General features: G+C 45.2%; 1 protein-coding gene across 1 annotated transcript in view; it reads right to left on the bottom strand.

The window, feature by feature from the left end:
• LGR4 (leucine rich repeat containing G protein-coupled receptor 4) overlaps positions 1-17,976 on the bottom strand; it is an 86,698-nt gene extending 68,722 nt beyond the window's left edge. Inside the window, exon 1 of the mRNA XM_040409446.1 lies at positions 17,553-17,976. Coding sequence (XP_040265380.1) covers positions 17,553-17,764 — 212 coding nt within the window. The 5' untranslated portion in view covers positions 17,765-17,976. The remainder of the gene's footprint in view (positions 1-17,552) is intronic.
• Positions 17,977-18,448: the final 472 nt, after the last annotated feature.

The raw sequence follows: 18,448 nt of genomic DNA, 5'->3' as shown, positions 1-18,448 counted from the left end.
AGTGCGCATGCATGACCTCCCGCTCTATCAGAACTGGGGAAATAGACCCCCATATCTTGATCACTGGTGGTACCAGTGGTTGGACCCTCAAAGATCAGCTAGTTAAATTATAAAGCTAAATAACTTAGCAACTTGGCACATCCCCTTTAAAAGTATCTCTTATTTTGGCTCAGTACCTCCCATAACTAACTGGAAAGGGTCTAGGACAAATGGGCGAGACATGATTTAGCCCAGATTGACCCGTCTGCGGGTTCTGGTAAAACCGAGAAACCAGAAATATGCTAATTATAAGTAGAAGAAGCCTGCCGTCACATTTCACACAGCTCAGTACCAACGCTTTCAGCCATTACAAAAATCGACAAAGCTTGATAAAAAAAAATACAGCAGAAGAAGAATAAAATAACTCAGTCAACGCCAGGACCAGCCAGACCTTCTGGGCAAAAAGGAATGTGCGGCAAGAGACTACTTTCAATTTACAGCTAGCAAAATTACTAAAGATATTCCAGGGGGAAAGGAAGGGGGGGTTAAACATATCGTACATACTTCAATTATCTCAATAAAAAGTTCTAACATCACTAAAGACACAACGCAGTGAAAAAGTCTATGTATTACTAGGCCAGCACACTGGCTCAGTGGTCAGCACTGGTGCCTTGCAGCGCTGAGGTCCTAGAAGGACAACATTAGCATGGAGTTTTTTCTCTGGTTTCCTCTCAGACTCCAAAGATATAATACTAATGAGAGTCTCACGAGGGACAGCGAGTCAGATAATGTCTAAAGCGCTGCAGAATATGTTGGCACTACACAAATAAAAATATATATATATATATATATATATATATATATATATATATATATATATAAATAAATATAAATCTACACAAAAGATTAGGACAAGAATACACACAAACATATTCTAGGAAAATAATTCATACACAATGAACAGGCCATTTCAAATTAAGTATTCTTGCAATATACATTTTTTATGTACATTACTGTAAGCGCCCCCTGCTGTTTATTCTTCTGGTCCACCTTCTCCTGCATTCAGTGGTGGGCTGACATGCTCAGTAGCTTCGCTGCTCCTTTCGCCTGAGTACTGGTGCAGGTGAAGGTGAAGCAGTCCAGACACCTTTCATTCATTCGTCCCTACTTCTGAACTGATAAAAATATATAGTTCTATCTCTCGAGACAGTGGAGGGGAACATTTTGGAGGCATTACACACCATACACATCTCTGGGGCTATATCTAAGAGGCTCTTATGCAGGGGAATAACTGACAAGCTGTCTGCAATGCATTGTGGGAGACATGTGCTTGACTGTCATGCGAGTTGCTGCCCACCCACAGAAAGGCAGTAAAGAAAAATAAATTTTACATTCATGGGATAACCTCTTTAAAAAATGTAGTGGATATCATTTTTGCAGTATCTTGCATCTGGTCTTCCATGGATACATCTAGTGCAAGACAGTCTCTACCTTTACAAGAGAAAAGCTGCACTGCCTATGAATGCAGGGAATGAAGAAAACATCCAAGGAAGACCTGGTTGCTTACTACAGCCAAAAGGGTTGAGGTAGAAGCAACTTAAAAATTACTGGTAATCAGATTACATTAAAAAAATAAAATAATCATTTAGTTGCCCTCTGGTGTCTATTCTTGGGAGACCTGTCAATCGAGGCGTTCAAATCTGCTCGTTAGCCAGAAGGATGAAACTAAAATGGGGGGAACGTACACGTGAATAAAATGGCACCAAAATATCAGTAAAATGCTTAAAATTTTGCAAAAAAATAATAAAATAACAAATGCAAAAAAGAAACCAAGTCCTTAGTGAGTCAGAGGGCAACTGCAATTTCATATTCAGAACCCTACAATCACCGTCTTGTGAACAGAGCATTAAGAGTCTGCCTTTGGCCCCGTGCCAACCACTACTAACCCCCCACCCCAGAAAAACAAGAAGCCATAAAAATTTGATTGGCCTCAAACAACGTTGCAGGGAGAGAAACATTTGTGACAACCCGATGGCACAAAGTTATTCGGTGTTTGCTCTCGGTAGATATTTGACTAAAATTGATTTGCTTGTGTTCTGCTCACAAAGGGAACTTTACAAGCTGGTGCAGAATGTGTATGTAAGGCAGGGAGGCCCAATGCACTTTGTCAGAGGCATAAATCACGTCCCGGGGACAGCTTGAGGCGCTGCCTTGTTTGGAAATGCTCACCGAGCAACAAAGTTTCTCCAAACAAATGTTACAAAGGCCAAAGGGCAGGGAAGGTAATTATTGTGAGGAAATCTCTCACCAAGTCGTGGAGAGGAGATGAGATGGTAATGGGGGTTAGGGAGGTAAACGCTGCCTCGTTTCATTTGCCTTTTCAGTTTCCAACCAGATGATGGGCCTAAAATATCAAAACTGACCCATATGAAGTGTCCTTTTGTCCACAGCAGCCAACCAGAGCTCAGTTTGCAACACCCAAACTGCTCCAGAAACATGAAACTCTGACTCTCATTGGTTTCAACCGGATGTCAAAAAAATTCTCGGAGATAGTTTGCAAGCTGAAGGCCTCTAGGAGAAAGGGTTCCTCTACATGTTGAAGAACAAAAAAAGTCAGTTCTGTAAGCAGCACTGCTGTACCTTCATTTTTCCAACAACAAATGTTTAGCGATCCTTTCATGGTCCACCAGGGTGTACGTTGCATTTGTGGGGTCCATCGTTTTCATAGCAAGAACAGCATGGCATCTTGAGCTATTCTTGCCTACAAAAAGGTGAGAGAACTGCCGACAGAGGCTCTGAAGAGAGTTTGGTTTGACTAGAGTCGATTGAGAGCGGACATCAAGCAGGGAATATCTCCTGTGAGTGGGCACTAAGGGGCAAAATTACTGTGAGGAGGCATCAAGGGGGCAAACCTATTGTGAGTGGGCTATAAGGAGCAAACCTACTGTAAATGGGCACTAAGGGACAAAACTAGTGTGAGGAGGCATAACTACTGTGTGGGTATTAAGGTGCAAACCTACTGTCAGAGGGCCATACACACTGAGGGGGGCACATTAGACAGGATCCACATAGACTTTGCTCTCTGGATGAAAGGGATAATGTTTCCATTCACGGAAAGTAAACGGCTGAAGAAAACGGTGAGGTATTGAATCGTGGTATAATATATATATATATTTTTTTTTTTACATTAAGTTCAGATCACTTAACTTGCGGTTGGTCCACAATCCGACCAAACGCTGTATGAAGTTATTCCCCGGAGCAGGCAATTCTCCTGACTGCAGCGAGACATCACCACCAGGAAACGAATGATTACCCATCAGATACCAGACACACAAGCTCCAATCTTGTCTACAACTTGGGAAGCTATTTGCATGCGGTGCATTCTTGGAGCCCGGGGAAGGCTTCCAAACACTGGTCCTACTAAACCCGAGTGAAATATTAAACAGTTTGCTCAACACATGGTGTACAACCTCAGTAAGGTCTCCACAAAGCAAACAACGGCGCCAAACCTGCAGCCATATGCTGTAGTTCCCACAGCGGAGGTTACCTTCACGTGTTTGACAACATTCTGGGACACGACATTGACACAAAGCGACAACATGAAAGGCTGGACACAAACGCAAGGTGCTAATCAGCGAACTGGAGGAAATGAAACCGGACACATGGTCTGACTTGAACTTTGGTTTAAATGGAAGCTGTAGAGATGTTAAGAGTCGGTTCACATGGATTTCGGTGTCAGCACCGCGTAGGACAAGCCAACACTTCACAACATTGTTTATTTTTCTGTTCTTCTGACAGATCAGAAGAACGGAAAAAGTAAGGAAAAAAAAAAACTATCTCTATATAAAAAAAGAAAAAAAAAAGAAAGAAGATCCTGAGCATCAGTTCTGCACACTTGGCATGCGTTTTAGCCATTTCCGTTATTTTAGAGAAAAAAATAAATTAAAAAAAAGTCCTGCACGCAGGCCGAAGCAGCTTCTACTACAATCTAAATGGCAGGTTCATACCTAATAAATGAGCTGTCTCCTTGTAAAGTGCTGCGAGCCGTCCCGTCCCACGCTCTGCCAGCACGGGCAGCAATGAAATATCCCATATGTTTGCTTTGTCAACAAGATGCCTATTGAATGCAAAGCCACATAAGCCTCCTACTGAGGGACGGGCTCAAAGCATTCATGTGTAACCAAGATGCTAATGGGGAGAAAAAGACAGCAAATAGCATCTTAGGTGAATAGAACCCAAACAATGAGACGTGGAACTGTAACAGTCTTAGGCTACATGCACACGAACGTTGTTTGTTTCCGTGTCCGTTCAGTTTTTTTTTGCATATAGGATGCGGACCCATTCATTTCAATGGGTCCGCAAAAAATGCAAACAGCACACCGTGTGCTGTCTGCATCCGTATGTCCGTGCCGTAGCCCTGCAAAAAAAAAAAAAAAACCTTCCACTTTCTTCACTATTTGGAGTGCTGCCTTCGTTTTTTGCTTTGTGTCTACAATTTGGACCTTGGTCACAGGTCTTATAAGGAGGACTTTTTTGCACCCGTTTATATTTCATCTGGAGTCTCTCTCTCTCTCTATATATATATATATATATATAACATGTCCTATTCTTGTCCGTTTTAGGCATTGTTACAATGGATTCTCGAAAAAAAAATAAAAAATTTGCGGACCGCAAAACACATACAGTCGTGTGCATGTAGCCTTAAGGGGAATGCATCAGCAAAAAAAAGGCCTATGGTTTAAATAGAATTTGTGTTAATTAGAATTGTTGTTGATTTTTGCTTTCATTTTCCAGGTCGCTATATTTAATACGTTGAGCGTTCCTGTCCAGGTCACTTTTCAGTGGCCATCACATTATCTTCACAGGCAGGATTAGATACAACACAGGATCCACCATTCACAATAGGCGATATCACCACTTATCAGCTCCCTCCTGACCTCAGCACAGGTCACAGAGCATAGTCAATATGGTCAGCTCCTGTCCATGTGGCTGCTCTCAAAAGACGTATTGTAGGCCTAGTAGCCAATGTGAAAACTAAGGAAAAGATGTCCAGCGCTAAGATCAGTTAGATCGAAACACGTGTTACAGCTTCCCATGTGGAGAAGTATTTTTTTTACATGAAGTCAAATAAAGATTGAAGATTTTCATCTTTGGACATCTTTTCCTGGATTGTTTGCGGACTGGACCGGGTCCCTGCATGAGAGATCACAAGGGTTGTACTGGCTTGACTTCCAATTCATACAACGTGAAAGCTGCAGGATTTTAGGTTCTCTCGTATGTATAGCCAGCCTAAAAATCCTAATAAGGGGTCCATTCACATGTCCGTATGAATGGGCCCACATCCGTTCTGCAATTTTCCGGAACGGTTGCGGACCCATTCATTTCAACGGGGCCGCAAAAAATATGGCAGCCCAGCACACAGTGTGCTGTCCGCATTCGTAGTCCCCCCCCCCCCTCCCAGGTGCGGTCCGTAAAAAATGCAGAACGCACATGGCCAGTGTCCGTGTTTTGCGGACGTGTTAAATGGACCATAATGGACACTCAAATTCAGGAATAAATCTTTGACGTTTCCCCATCACAGGAGGCCTTCCATTCACATCCCCAATCCCGCAACCAAGTGATAAAATAGGTCAGTTTGGAACATTTCAGGTCAGAGCCAATCATTTTGATCAATTACAGACAAAATGTGGAGCATCCACCCAACCAATCGGAGCTCTAATTTCAAAAAGAAACAATACGATTGGCTGCTTCTACACTAGTTTCCGTCTCTTTGAACCTCCCCCCTATTCAGGCGAGGAATTATATTGGAGTAAATAGGCTATTGTTTCTAAAGTAGCATGACACATCAAATAAAAAGACAAGGTCGGCATCAACCAACTGTACGAACGCTTTAACCCCACCCATGGACAGAAGTGCTCGGACAGCCCCTGATCGTGGCTCGTCTCCACCTGTTATAAGCAACGTAAAAGATGAAAGCAGCAATTTACTATGACAGCGCTGCTCACAAAACTCAACAGTTCAAAAGGCTTATAATCGCCCTCATCATAAGCGCGCACATAAATGACTAAGCACAACATGTATCTAAAACAGATCGCGACCAAAAGGCGTGTACAAAGATGGCTGCAATTTTAATGGGTATGGGTTGCAAATTTACGGGAATCTTGTCACTAGGAAAGTCGTGGTTAAGGTAAGACCTCACACTACATGCGGCCAAACCACACCTACCTATGGCGAACTGTACCCTAAAACCAGACGTAACTGGGCAGACCCGATCTATGAAACGGCTAGTTTTGATTAAGGGCTCATGCACACAAATGTATTTTCTGATATCCGATCCGAGATTCCGATTATTGGGAATGAACGTTCCTGAAAATCTGCAGCAGATTACATGATGAATGAGCAAAACGCTCATTCCTCGTATGATCCTGTATGAGGACGAGCGCTTGTAATAGTGACCCCTCATTCTCATACTGTGGAGGGGATCGCTGCATGTAAATACGGCAATCTCCTTCACTGAAGGAGCAGCCGAGGGTCAGGAAGGAACGCTTCCTTTTCAACAATCGGCTTTAGCTCGGCCTGTGTAAACCCGCCTTAAGTCTAAAGGCGGCAGAAATTTTCCACCGTGGATCTCGCCATATATCAGCTGTGGATTTGCAGTTTGACATGCCACGGATCATAGCAGATAAGCCACGCTCATTGAGGCTTCTCTGCGTCTGGTAGCCCAATGTGGTCACCGACATGGATTTCAAAGTCTCAGTGGTCCGAACTGCAATGCAGGTTTTCCCACTGAAAGCAACGGGATGCGGATTTCGGTGCAGAATACCAGTCAAAATCCACTAGAAACTCCCATGCCATGAACATCCGCCATCTCTTCCCCATTTGTAGTCGTTTTCTACTAACAAATGACATCCAGGATCAGGACCTCCCCAAGAAGAGGCGCCAAATGGACAGTCATACACTGGACCAGTCCTTTATAGATACGAGAAAAAAATAATAATTCAAAGGCAGCTTTGTGCAATAGGATAATGCAAGGGAAAAGGTACAAAACCGTGTGAGGTATTAAACTTGATCCAGGCCAGACAGGTCTGTAATACCCGGGTGGCAAGCTTGTCTCTGGCACAGCAACAGTTGCATAAACTTCTTGTGCCCCATTGTTTGGACTTTCCTATAAAAAAATGCAGGTGTCGCAAGAGAACTCATTGGCAGGCGACTGGAAATTTTCACCTGCCTGCAAAGAGAAGCAGCTTCTGCAATGCATCGGATTTAGGCCACTTTCACCCGAGCGAGTTTTCCACGCGGGTGCAATGCGTGACGTGTACGCAAAGCACCCGCACTGAATCCTGACCCATTCATTTCAATGGGTCTGTGTACATGAGCGCTTTTTTTCACGCACCAGTTCTGCGTTGCGTGAAAAACGCAGCATGTTCTATATTCTGCGTTTTTCATAGAAGTGAACGGGGCTTCAGTGAAAAACGCATCGCATCCGGAAGTGCAGATGCGATGCGTTTTTCGCTGATGGTTGCTAAGAGATGTTGTTTGTAAACCTTCCGTTTTTTTATCACGCGCTTGAAAAACGCATCAATTTGTATTGCACCCGCGCAAAAAAATAAAAATAACTGAACACAATCGCAGACAAAACTGACTGAACTTGCTTGCAAACTGGTGCGAGTTTCACTGAACGCACCCGGACCTAATGCGTCACGCTCGTGTAAAAGAGGCCTTAGGCCACTTGCAGACGAGCGTGTCCGGATGCGTTGCGTCTGCGATCAGGGAAAACCGTGCGAGTGCGTATGCAATTTCAATCAATCAGTTTTGATTGCGTTGCTCAGTTTTTTCCGCGCGAGTGCAACGCGTTTTGCACGCGTGTGAGAAAAAAAATAAATAAATGACTGTGGTACCCAGACCCGAACCCGTACTTACTCACTGAAGTTCGGGTTTGGGTTAGGTGTTCTGTAGATTTTATTAACATGGTTATAAGGAAAAATAATAGCATTCTTAATACAGAACGCTTAGTAAAATGTGGCATGAGGGGTTAAAAAATAAAACAAATTAACTCTCCTCATCCACTTGATCGCGCAGCCGGCATAGTCTTCTTTCAGGAGTCTCAGGACCTTTGATGACTTAATCGTGCTCACCACGTGGTGAGCGCGGTGATGTCAGAAGATTTCTATCTTCCTTCAGCAGGACCTGCGCTGATGTCATCGCATTCACCACGTAGTAAGCACGATTACGTCAAAGGTCCTTTAGCAGGTCCTGAAAGAAGAAGCAGAAAGAAGACGATGCCGGCTGCGCGAACAAGCGGATGATGAGAGTTAATTTGTTAACCATGTTATAAAGGGAAAATAATACAGTAAATTGACTTTTATCAGTTTACTTACATCATCTAGCAACCATGCGTAAAATCACACCTCTGCAGAATATAGAACATGCTGCGATTTTCACACAACGCACAAGTGATGCGTGAAAATCACCGCTCATCTGAACAGCCCCATAGAAATGAATGGGTCTGGATTCAGTGCGGGTGCAATGCGTTCACCTTACGCATTGCACCCGCACGGAATTCTCACCCGTGTGAAAGAGGCCTTAGGGTACTTTCACACTAGCGTTTTTCTTTTCCGGTATTGAGTTCCGTCACAGGAGCGCAATACCGGGGAAAAAAAACTGATCAGTTTTATCCCCATGCATTCTAAATGGAGAGCAATCCGTTCAGGATGCATCAGGACGTCTTCAGTTCAGTCTTTTTGACTGTTCAGGATGGAGATAATACCGCAGCGTGCTACGGTTTTATCTCCGGCCAAAAATCCGGAACACTTGCTGGAATGCCGGATCTGGAATTAAATTTCCATTTAAATGTAGTGCATTAAAATTGCCGCGTTGACGGATCCGTTCTTCCGGTCCGTTCATGCGCAGACCTTTAAATCTGTGGGAGAAAAAAAATGACACCGGAGAGACAGATCCGGTATTTCAATGCATTTGTCAGACGGATTGGTCTGACGTATGTATGTATGCATATACACACATTATATAAATATATATATTAGCTTATTTGCTATATAATCGGCATCCAAGAAATCCAATAGGTGCCAGTTTATAAAATATTCTGGATTATCAGACGGCTGTAGGAGGTGGCATCTTTTAGGGTACAAACACAAAGGCCCTGCTGATTTTCCCAGCCGCAAAAGGTGGAGATTTTGTAGAGGAATTCATAGCATAAGGGCTCATTCACAAGACTATAGGTATTTTGCGATTTGGGCGAGATAATTTTTTAAACCTCATCCACTTTGCTGCTACTGGATTAGGTCAAAGACTTTTCCCATTTGGACTTTGAACAATCCGTTTTCGTGGTACCTGCGTACGCTATGGATTACAAACGGTTTTTCCAGGCGGATTGTTAAGCAGAAAAACCACACAGTGCACTATAGTCCCAGCAAAGTGGATGAGATTACACAAACCTCCTGTACACTTTGCTTTTTCATTCCGGGGGTAAATTGACCTGTTGTGCAGCTTTTGAAATCCACAGGATGTTGATTGTGCGAGATCTACGGCAAAACCTCATCACATTCGCAAGTTACACGTCCAGATTTGGTGCAGAAATGCAGAGAAATTTGCCCAGAAAATCAACACTAAAATTTCTGTTAGTAAATATGAACTCATGGGCAGGTACCACTAATGGGCATCTGCAGTGTACTTTACGTGGCACAGATAATTCCACCTGTCATTTCTAAAACCACATAACACACGGAAAAAAGGCGACATGCGTCTTCTTTCCATGTAGCAACGCCAGTGGAGGTCTGCAAGTGGATTGAACGAGGCAGAGTTATCAGGTGGATCTGCAGCAAAGCGCAAAACAATCAGAAATCTGGGTTTCACCATCGGATTCCTTGTCAGATTTGTCCAACGTGTAGCTGTGCCATCTGGGCACACCCCAGCATTGTGGATTTTCGGCATGCAATGCCAATGTAGAAAATCCAGTGCATCTGCCATGGGTGACTGTACCTCAACGATCCCTAGGCGGCACAGCCGAACACGCAATCTGTGGAGTGTGATCTCTGCAATCGCCGCTATAGTAGCTTCTGGCCAAACGCACAAAAACTGCAGAGAAAACGAGACGAAATAACCAGGTGAGTTCAGTCTCCGGGTGCACACTGATGTGAATCTACGTTTGCAGATCGTACGAGTGTCCCGACTTGTTGCTGCTTGCTTGTTTACCTGGAAATTCCTCAACCAAAAAAGTCTGAGTAGTCGCCAAGATATAAAAAGCGTTTGGTAGGACACACAGGCAGTTACATAAGGTCACTCTTTGCGTCGGCCTTTTGTTGCAGAGGCTTTCTAGAAAAGCCAGAAAATCCCTGGTGCTAAAACCATTGCCATTGTATACAAAGTGCTGATTAAACTGACCTGCTACCAGGGGGGGGAAATCGATACGACAAAAAAGAAATCAAGTCGAGACCACACACGACAAGGTAAAGAATGAGAGCAGGATAAATGCAGTAGGCTGGATCCAAGGTGGTGAGTTTTCAAATCAGAACGAAAAACGATGTTCCCACTCTGGGTTATTAAAAAAAAAAAAAAAAAAGTTAGAACTGCTTAAAGGGGTTGTGAAATATTCCCCACCCTCCCTACGTGGCCGGACCTGTAAAAGAAAGAGGACTTAACTGCTTCCCCGCACCGTCCTCCATGCCCGAGATGCTCCCTCGATGTCAACATCCGTTTTGCCATCGTCACAGCCAATCACTGGCCAAGGTGTTGACCGGGAGCCCCTTATGTCCTGACAAATTGTCACATGATGCAAGGGTATCTGGTCTCCAGCAATGTCAAACCGGACGCTGAGATCGAGGAAGCCAAGCAGAGCATCACAGGCCGGCAAGTCATCTTTCCTTTACAGGTTCAGCCAAGTGGAGAGGGTGGGCAAGTGGGCTTTGCTCGGTCCTCCCTCCGATTCTTGGGATCTCCATTCTTCTATTCTATCCTCTGGTGTTAAATGTTAATCACGGGGCGACCCCTTTAAAAGGTTTGCCCACTATTGTGAAAAAAAATTATTAATAAATAAAAAAAAAATGTACAGGTTGGCCAGACATTGCAAAAGTTTAAAGAGGACCTTTCACTAGAATAAAAAATCTAAACTAACTATACAGACATGGAGAGCGGCGCCCAGGGATCCCCCTGCACTTACTATTATCCCTGGGGCGCCGCTCCGTTCACCCGGTATAGCCTCCGGTATCTTCATAGTTAGGCTCCACCCAGTTGAGCCTGCCAGCGTCTCATTTTCCCATGCTGTAGCGCTGGCCAATCGCAGCGCTCAGCTCATAGCCTGAGAGGCTTTTTTTTCTCTCAGGCTATGAGCTGAGCCCTGCGATTGGCCAGCGCTACAGCATGGGAAAATGAGACGCTGGCAGGCTCAACTGGGTGGAGCCGAACATATGAAGATACCGGAGCCTATACCGGGAGAACAGAGCGGCGCCCGGGGATAACAGTAAGTGCAGGGAGATCCCTGGGCGCCGCTCTCCATGTCTGTATAGTTAGTTTAGATTTTTTATTCAAGTAAAAGGTCCTCTTTAAGGCTACAGGTAAAGCACCTGAGCATTTTCGAGATAGTAGTCAACTACTTATACCGGGCACTGTAGAATATACAATGGGGGTTGTGACTCCTTTTATTCTGGCGCAGGAGGCATAAAATATTCTTAGGAAACAATAGGCTACACTTTTTGGAACAAAGTCCTGGTGGTCAGGGGAGAAAATCAATCAACAGAAGAACAATTCCGGTCACCGAATTTCTGGAGAATAATAGTCGCATTGGAGGCTCCACAATTTGGTCAAATCAAACACAGATTATACCAAAGTTCTAGTTTATAGCATTAAATCCCACATAAGAGCCGCCATAATAGCGCCAGATGACTTTCCACCCAATTATAGATTTAAATGAACCGTCTTTTGTGCGGCTAAATCCGTAGCTTCATTATAAAATGCAAAAATAGTAAGGTCGTTTAGGTTTCTATTTAATAGAGTCTGAATTTACATTACCGGGCTGAAAAGACCCACACAAATAAAAGAGCAAAAACCACAGGATAATTAAGACTGCTAGTAGTGGAAAGAAAAGGAAGAAAGAAAGAAAAAAAATCCCCCTCCTGCCAAACCGTTGACCTGTATCACATCTGGAGTAAGGAACAAAGCTCATACTGATTTCATTTATCGCTAGAGTAGGGTATAGAAGACAGTTGGTTGACCATGAAGATGCATGCTCTGCAACATCCTTGAAGAAAGCTCTGGTACGTCTTGTATAGATAACGGCTCAGCTTCCAACGATAAAGCATTCCTCATCCAAGGTCATCCACTCAGTCTACTAACCATTCCTTCTACCAAAACGTTCTCCAGCCATAATAAATTAAGTGAAGAACCAGCGCTATAATAATGGTAACACTGGAGTCTGTGGTGGACTGTTCTCCTCAACACCAATGCAGTAGTCAGAACAGCTCCTCAATGGGTGGACAGAGGAACAGACATGGTCACTGCATAATAGCCTTCTGTAGACCCCATGGGCAGACAAGAGATGTTATGGAGATCAGTGGTGGCCCCATCATGGCACAAAAGTTCAGGTCAAAGATATGAGGTTTGGTATCAGGGCCAGAAAAAGGTTACCCTACATTTAAGGTGGTGACTTTTTTTGTTGTTGCAAAAACACTGTTTTGTGGCATTTTTCACTGTGCGGCCTACTCTACAAGCATGATGGTTTACACCACGGTAGAGGTAACCTGGGAGAGCTGACAGTTGTGGTTGAATTATATGTGAATTATAGGCGAGTAGACAAGATGAAACCTTTATAGGTGCACGTTTACAGTACCTAAGGAAGTGAACTGACACCGGAGATAAAAATGCCTCAAGAACATGTCAAAGTAGTAAATCACTTGTCAAATCACACTCAACCTTCCTCAACAAACCTCTGCCGCTCAACAACAGAGGAAGAAACATTTCCCAGGACCTTATTCAGCCAACTGGACGGCCACAAGATGGACTCTCACCACCCCACGTCTGGTCCACAGGTCTAATTTGTCTACTTTTACACTGGCGTTTTAACTTTCCGTTTGCGAGATCCGTTCAGGGCTCTCACAAGCGGTCCAAAACGGATCAGTTTGCATTCCGAATGGAAAAGGATCCGGTCAGAATGCATCAGTTCAGTCTCCGTTCCGCTCTGTAGGCGGACACCAAGCAGCAGCGTTTTGGTGTCCGTCTGATGAAACTGAGCCAAACGGACCCGTCCTGGCGCATAATGTAAGTCAAGGGGGACGGATCCGTTTTTACGGACACAATCTAGAACAATAGGAAATGGATCCGTCCTCCATTGACTTTCAATGGAGTTCATGACGGATCCGTCTTGACTGTTAAAGATAATACAAACGGATCCGTTCTGAACGGATGCATGCGGTTGTAATATCTGAACGGATCCGCACAAAACGCGAGTGTGAAAGTAGCCTAAAGCTGGTCAACTACACAGCTGTCGGACAAACAAGTCTGACCAACAACTCTTCCCCTTGGCCAAGAGAAGGGGAGATGCAAAATAAAGCACGAGGACGCAAAAAAAATAAAATAAAATAAAAAAAACACACACCAACCAAAAAAAACAAAAAAACAATTGACATGCTGCAGATTGCAAGATCTTCATGGCAGGTTGTTCCGCATGAAGGAAAAAAAGGAAAGTGTACAGAAGATTTGTCTGATCTCAATCACTTCGCTAGTACTATATTACGCTGCAGTTTTTTCGCATTAGAATCCGTGTGGAAAAAAACTTGCGTAATCCGCAACGTGTGCATGTAGCCCTTTTTGCGGCGTCTTCACACCCTCTCTATAGGTGGAAAACCACCATGGACAAAATGTTAATGGTCAAACACACTGTTTGGAATCAACACCCCCCCCGCCCCCAAATATTTTTTTTATTATTATAAAGTCTATAGTGCATTATGATATGTACTACATACAAATCTTTTTTTTTCTTTTTTTTGGGTGGGGGTTTCGCCTTTATGTAGCAAGCACACTTCTAGGTGTGGCATTTTTTATTTAGAGTTTAAGACTAAAAGTTGAGGGTGGCAAACTTTACCACATCTGTATGCCTCAAGCTTCGTGTGAACAGAGCCTCAAGCTTCGTTCAATGTATAGATCCCTATAGATGACGAGAACATTCGTTTCAGCGATCACTGGGTCACTGACGGCCAGGGTGCTCTAGCTCCCCTCAAAGACGACATGCACACGTTGCCGATTATGCATGTTTTTTTCTTGCGGATTCTTGTGCAGAAAAACGGAGCGCAATACAGTACCGATCAGACAGACAATCTCCAGTACACTCTTTTTCATGCACACGACCGTTGTTGTGTTCCGTGTCCATTGTTCCATTTTCCGTGATTTTCTGCAGACCCATTGACTTTCAATGGGTCCGTTGAAAACTCTGATAATGCACCGTTTGTCATCCGCGTCCGTGATCCGTGTTTCCAGTCAGTCAAAAAATATGACCTGTCCTATTTTTTTCCACGGACAACGGTTCGCGGACCCATTCAAGTCAATGGGTCAGTGAAAAGACACGGAGGCACACAAGATTGTCATCCGCGCGTCCGTTTTTTTCCTATCATTTGCAAGGCAAACTTGACTTAGATTTTTTTTTCAATTTTCATGTCTGGTGATCCTCCAAAAATCAAGGAAGACACACGGAAACGGATCACGGAACAACAGAACAGCTTTTTGCGGACCGCAAAAAAAATAAAAAAATACTGTCGTGTGCATGAGGCCTAAGTGCGGATTTGGAAACCTGCTGCACGTTAATTCTTTGTGCAGATTTCATCCTTTTCATCGAAAGGGCGAGATGTGCGGAAAAACAGCTTCAAATACGGGCCAAAAGCAACACATAAGGTCTTTGGCGTGGAAACACACGGAAATTCATGCGGAATTCAGCCCACACGCGTGTGCAGGTAGACATTTTCTAGCGGAATACGCACCAAAAAACACCTCTAAAAAGTCTCTCATTCATTTCTCGCTGAGAGAAATAAATAAAAAAAACGCACCATAACCACTCAGTCGTGTGAACATAACCTAAGGCTAAATGCACAAGATCAGGAGGAAATCCGCAGGTAAACCTGTGCGCACAGTCCGCATCAGCTGGTGTGGATGTACATGCGGATTTGGTACAGATTTTCCGCAGGGAGATTTTACTCTCCCCATTGAAGTGAATGGAGAAAATCTGCATGAAATCCGGTCAGAAATAAAAATAGACATGCTGCATTTTAAAATCTGCACCGCGGGTCAAAATCTGCATTTCAAATACTCTCAGAATACAATGTAGATGACGTACGGTGCAGATTTTCCCAGGGCACCTGTATGGATTATGCGTGGAAACTAGTAAACGATAGTACACCGCTTTTTTTCCATGTGGAAACTGACTTGCCACAGCATGTCGAATGTGCGGTTTTTTTTTTAGGCGGATTTTACCCTTTGCAATGCACCAAAAACTGCAAGTAAGGCTACTTTCACACTTGCGGCAGAGGATTCCGGCAATCCTGACGCAAACTAATGGCATCGGATCCGTCTGACAAATGCATTGAAACACCGGACCAGTCTCTCCGGTGTCATCCGGAAAAACGGATCCGGTATTTATTTTTTGCATTTTAAAAAAGGTCTGCATGTGCGCAGACCGGAAAGCCGGATCCATTTTTTTTTTTTTGGAACACTTTATTCCGGATCCGGCACTAATACATTGCAATGGAAATTATTGCCGAATCCGGCAAGTGTTCAGGATTTTTGGCCGGAGAGAAAAAAAATGCAGCACGCTGCGGTATTTTCTTTGTCCAAAAAAACGTAAGATGGACTGAACTGATGCATCCTAAATGGAATGCTCTCCAATCAGAATGCATTAGGATAAGGCTACGTCCACACTACCATATGTGTTTTGCGGTCCTAAAATAAAAAAAAACACGGATGACAGCCGCATGCCATCCATTGTTTTTTTTTTTTGTTTTTTTTGCGGATCCATTGTAACAATACCTAAAACGGACAAGAATAGGACATGTTCTATTTTTTTTCCCGGGGTTACCGAACGGACACACTGATGCGGGCAGCACACTGTGTGCTGTCTGCATTTTTTGCGGACCCATTGATATAAATGGGTCCGCATCCTATCCGGAAAAAATAAACGGAAAAAAACGTTTGTGTGCATGTAGCCTAAAACTGATCAGTTTCTTTCCGGTATTGAGCCCCTAGGAAGGAACTCAATACCGGAAAAGAATAACGCTAGCGTTAAAGTACCCCAACACGTGCGTTCTTCGGAGCAGAAATGCACAGAAATCTGCTACCCGTGTGCAGGGAGCCCGAATCCTACAGGACTGTGTCCACGGGGGGGGGGGATCTATAGGACTTGCTGAAGTGACCACCTGCACAGCAACTGGGTGGGACACGGGGTCACCGGGGGTAATTGCAGAAGGACTTCAACAATATTGTGTTCTAAAGAGATCCCGGTCACGGCTCCAGACCACTCCGCGCGGCCGCACAGGTCAGTGTAAACTACTGATGGGGGGCACAAAGGGAATAAAACACAATTCACACACTACAGGTGACCCAACACCACCGACTACCCCAGTGGAAGGTGTAATGACGAAGATATCGGTTGTTGTCACCCAATCAGGACACTATACAAATAATATTCTAATACATCTCATGAGCCGGATCACAGAATATTCTGCCAAAATTATTACAAAAATCTATATGAAATGAAGAATAACGCAGAAGAAAAACCATTTCCGAGCACCCAATTCTCCCCTATTGGCACCCACAGGACCCTCACCCGCCTGCCCCGGCTTTGGGGGCTATCATTTCACCCGCCGGATCAGAACCTTACACACGGTCACATCATAGGTTTAGGCCAGGACGGAATTCACATGGTTAACAAGGACTTATTTTTTTTCCCCTAATATCTTTGCACCTCGCAGATTTGGACCCACTTGGCATCTACGTCCTCTTTAAATAGGGGTGGGGGGGTCAGGGCATGCTGGGAGTTGTAGTTTTACACAAGCTGGTCCTGAAGGTTGAAGACAACAGCTGTGCAGTCTGTTGATATTTGAGGTGATGCCTATTGTTTACCATCGGATACAATGTAAGGAGCCGAACGCACAGGTCAGTGTCCCCTGGTGGGCACAGCGGGTCAGCGGCACTGGACATGGAGGTACCCCAGGAGTTGGGCGACCACCTCAGGCAAGAAAAATGAAAGCTGCCAAGACCTGATCCAATAGGAGGCGGATGGAACCGGAGGATCGGACTGAGCCCCACCACTGGGGTAAACAGGGGACCACACATTTCCATTGAGTTCTATGGACAGGTCCATCAACAGCAGCTTCCCCGCTGACATCTGCCATGTGGACCTTCCACAAAGCAGGTTGTACAATGGGACTTCTTACATTTTCCCATGGCATTTACTTTGTGTATAAAGTTGCCACCATTGCAGTGCCCTGAAGTGGTGCCCACTGCACCAGGTGACACCCTGCATTCATTCCTGCAAGTGCGAATCGCGGCAGAATCGCACGGTGTGAACCTGCCATACTTACAGCATGTTGGTGAAGGCGCTCAGCCCCTCCGGTACCGCGACCAGTCCTCTCCCGGAGCAGTCCACTCCTCTCTCCGCGTTACAGCGGCACGGCACCGGGCAGGGGGGCGGCGAGGAGACCCCGCTGGGCCCACCTGAGGACGGGGAGACCCACAGCAGCAGCAGCAGCAGAAAGGCGCCCGGCGCCCAGAGCCACCCGGGGCGGCTCGTCATCCTCCTCCTCAGCGGCGGCAGCAGCCCCCGGTCGTGTCCGTGCGACAGTTCACAGCGCTCCCCCCGGAGCCCGCACTTCTCTCTCACAGGGAATCGCAAAACAAACAAGAGGGAAACCTCCTCCGGCCGCAGCGCCCGGGACCGCAGCGATACTACGGCTACAATGTGACTGCCTCAGCCATTCCGCTCCCCGAGTCCTGGCGCCGCACGCAGCAGCCTGCTCCACATGCTAATGAGCCAAGGTGCATGTTAACGAGCACGGCCGCTCCCATTGGCTGAAACGCTTTCATATGCAAATTCCAGCACAGGCAACAACAGCCCGCCTTCTGATTGGCTGACGCTCAGGGGGTGGAGCCGTAGGACGAAGGCGACGGGGCGGTGGAGAGGGATGTCTGAGTGGAATTACAGTGTGGCGCGCGGCCGTGTCCTGACTGGAGTAGTAGTCCCCTCAATGACAGCTATCCTGTGTCCTGACTGGAGTAGTAGTCCCCTCAATGACAACTATCCCGTGTCCTGACTGGAGTAGTAGTCCCCTCAATGACAACTATCCCGTGTCCTGACTGGAGTAGTAGTCCCCTCAATGACAGCTATCCCGTGTCCTGACTGGAGTAGTAGTCCCCTCAATGACAGCTATCCCGTGTCCTGACTGGAGTAGTAGTCCCCTCAATGACAACTATCCTGTGT

Source organism: Bufo bufo, chromosome 10 (assembly GCF_905171765.1).
Source record: "Bufo bufo chromosome 10, aBufBuf1.1, whole genome shotgun sequence".
NCBI lineage: Eukaryota > Metazoa > Chordata > Amphibia > Anura > Bufonidae > Bufo > Bufo bufo.
The sequence above is the reverse complement of the archived record's forward strand: the minus strand, read 5'-3'. Positions and strand labels throughout refer to the sequence as shown.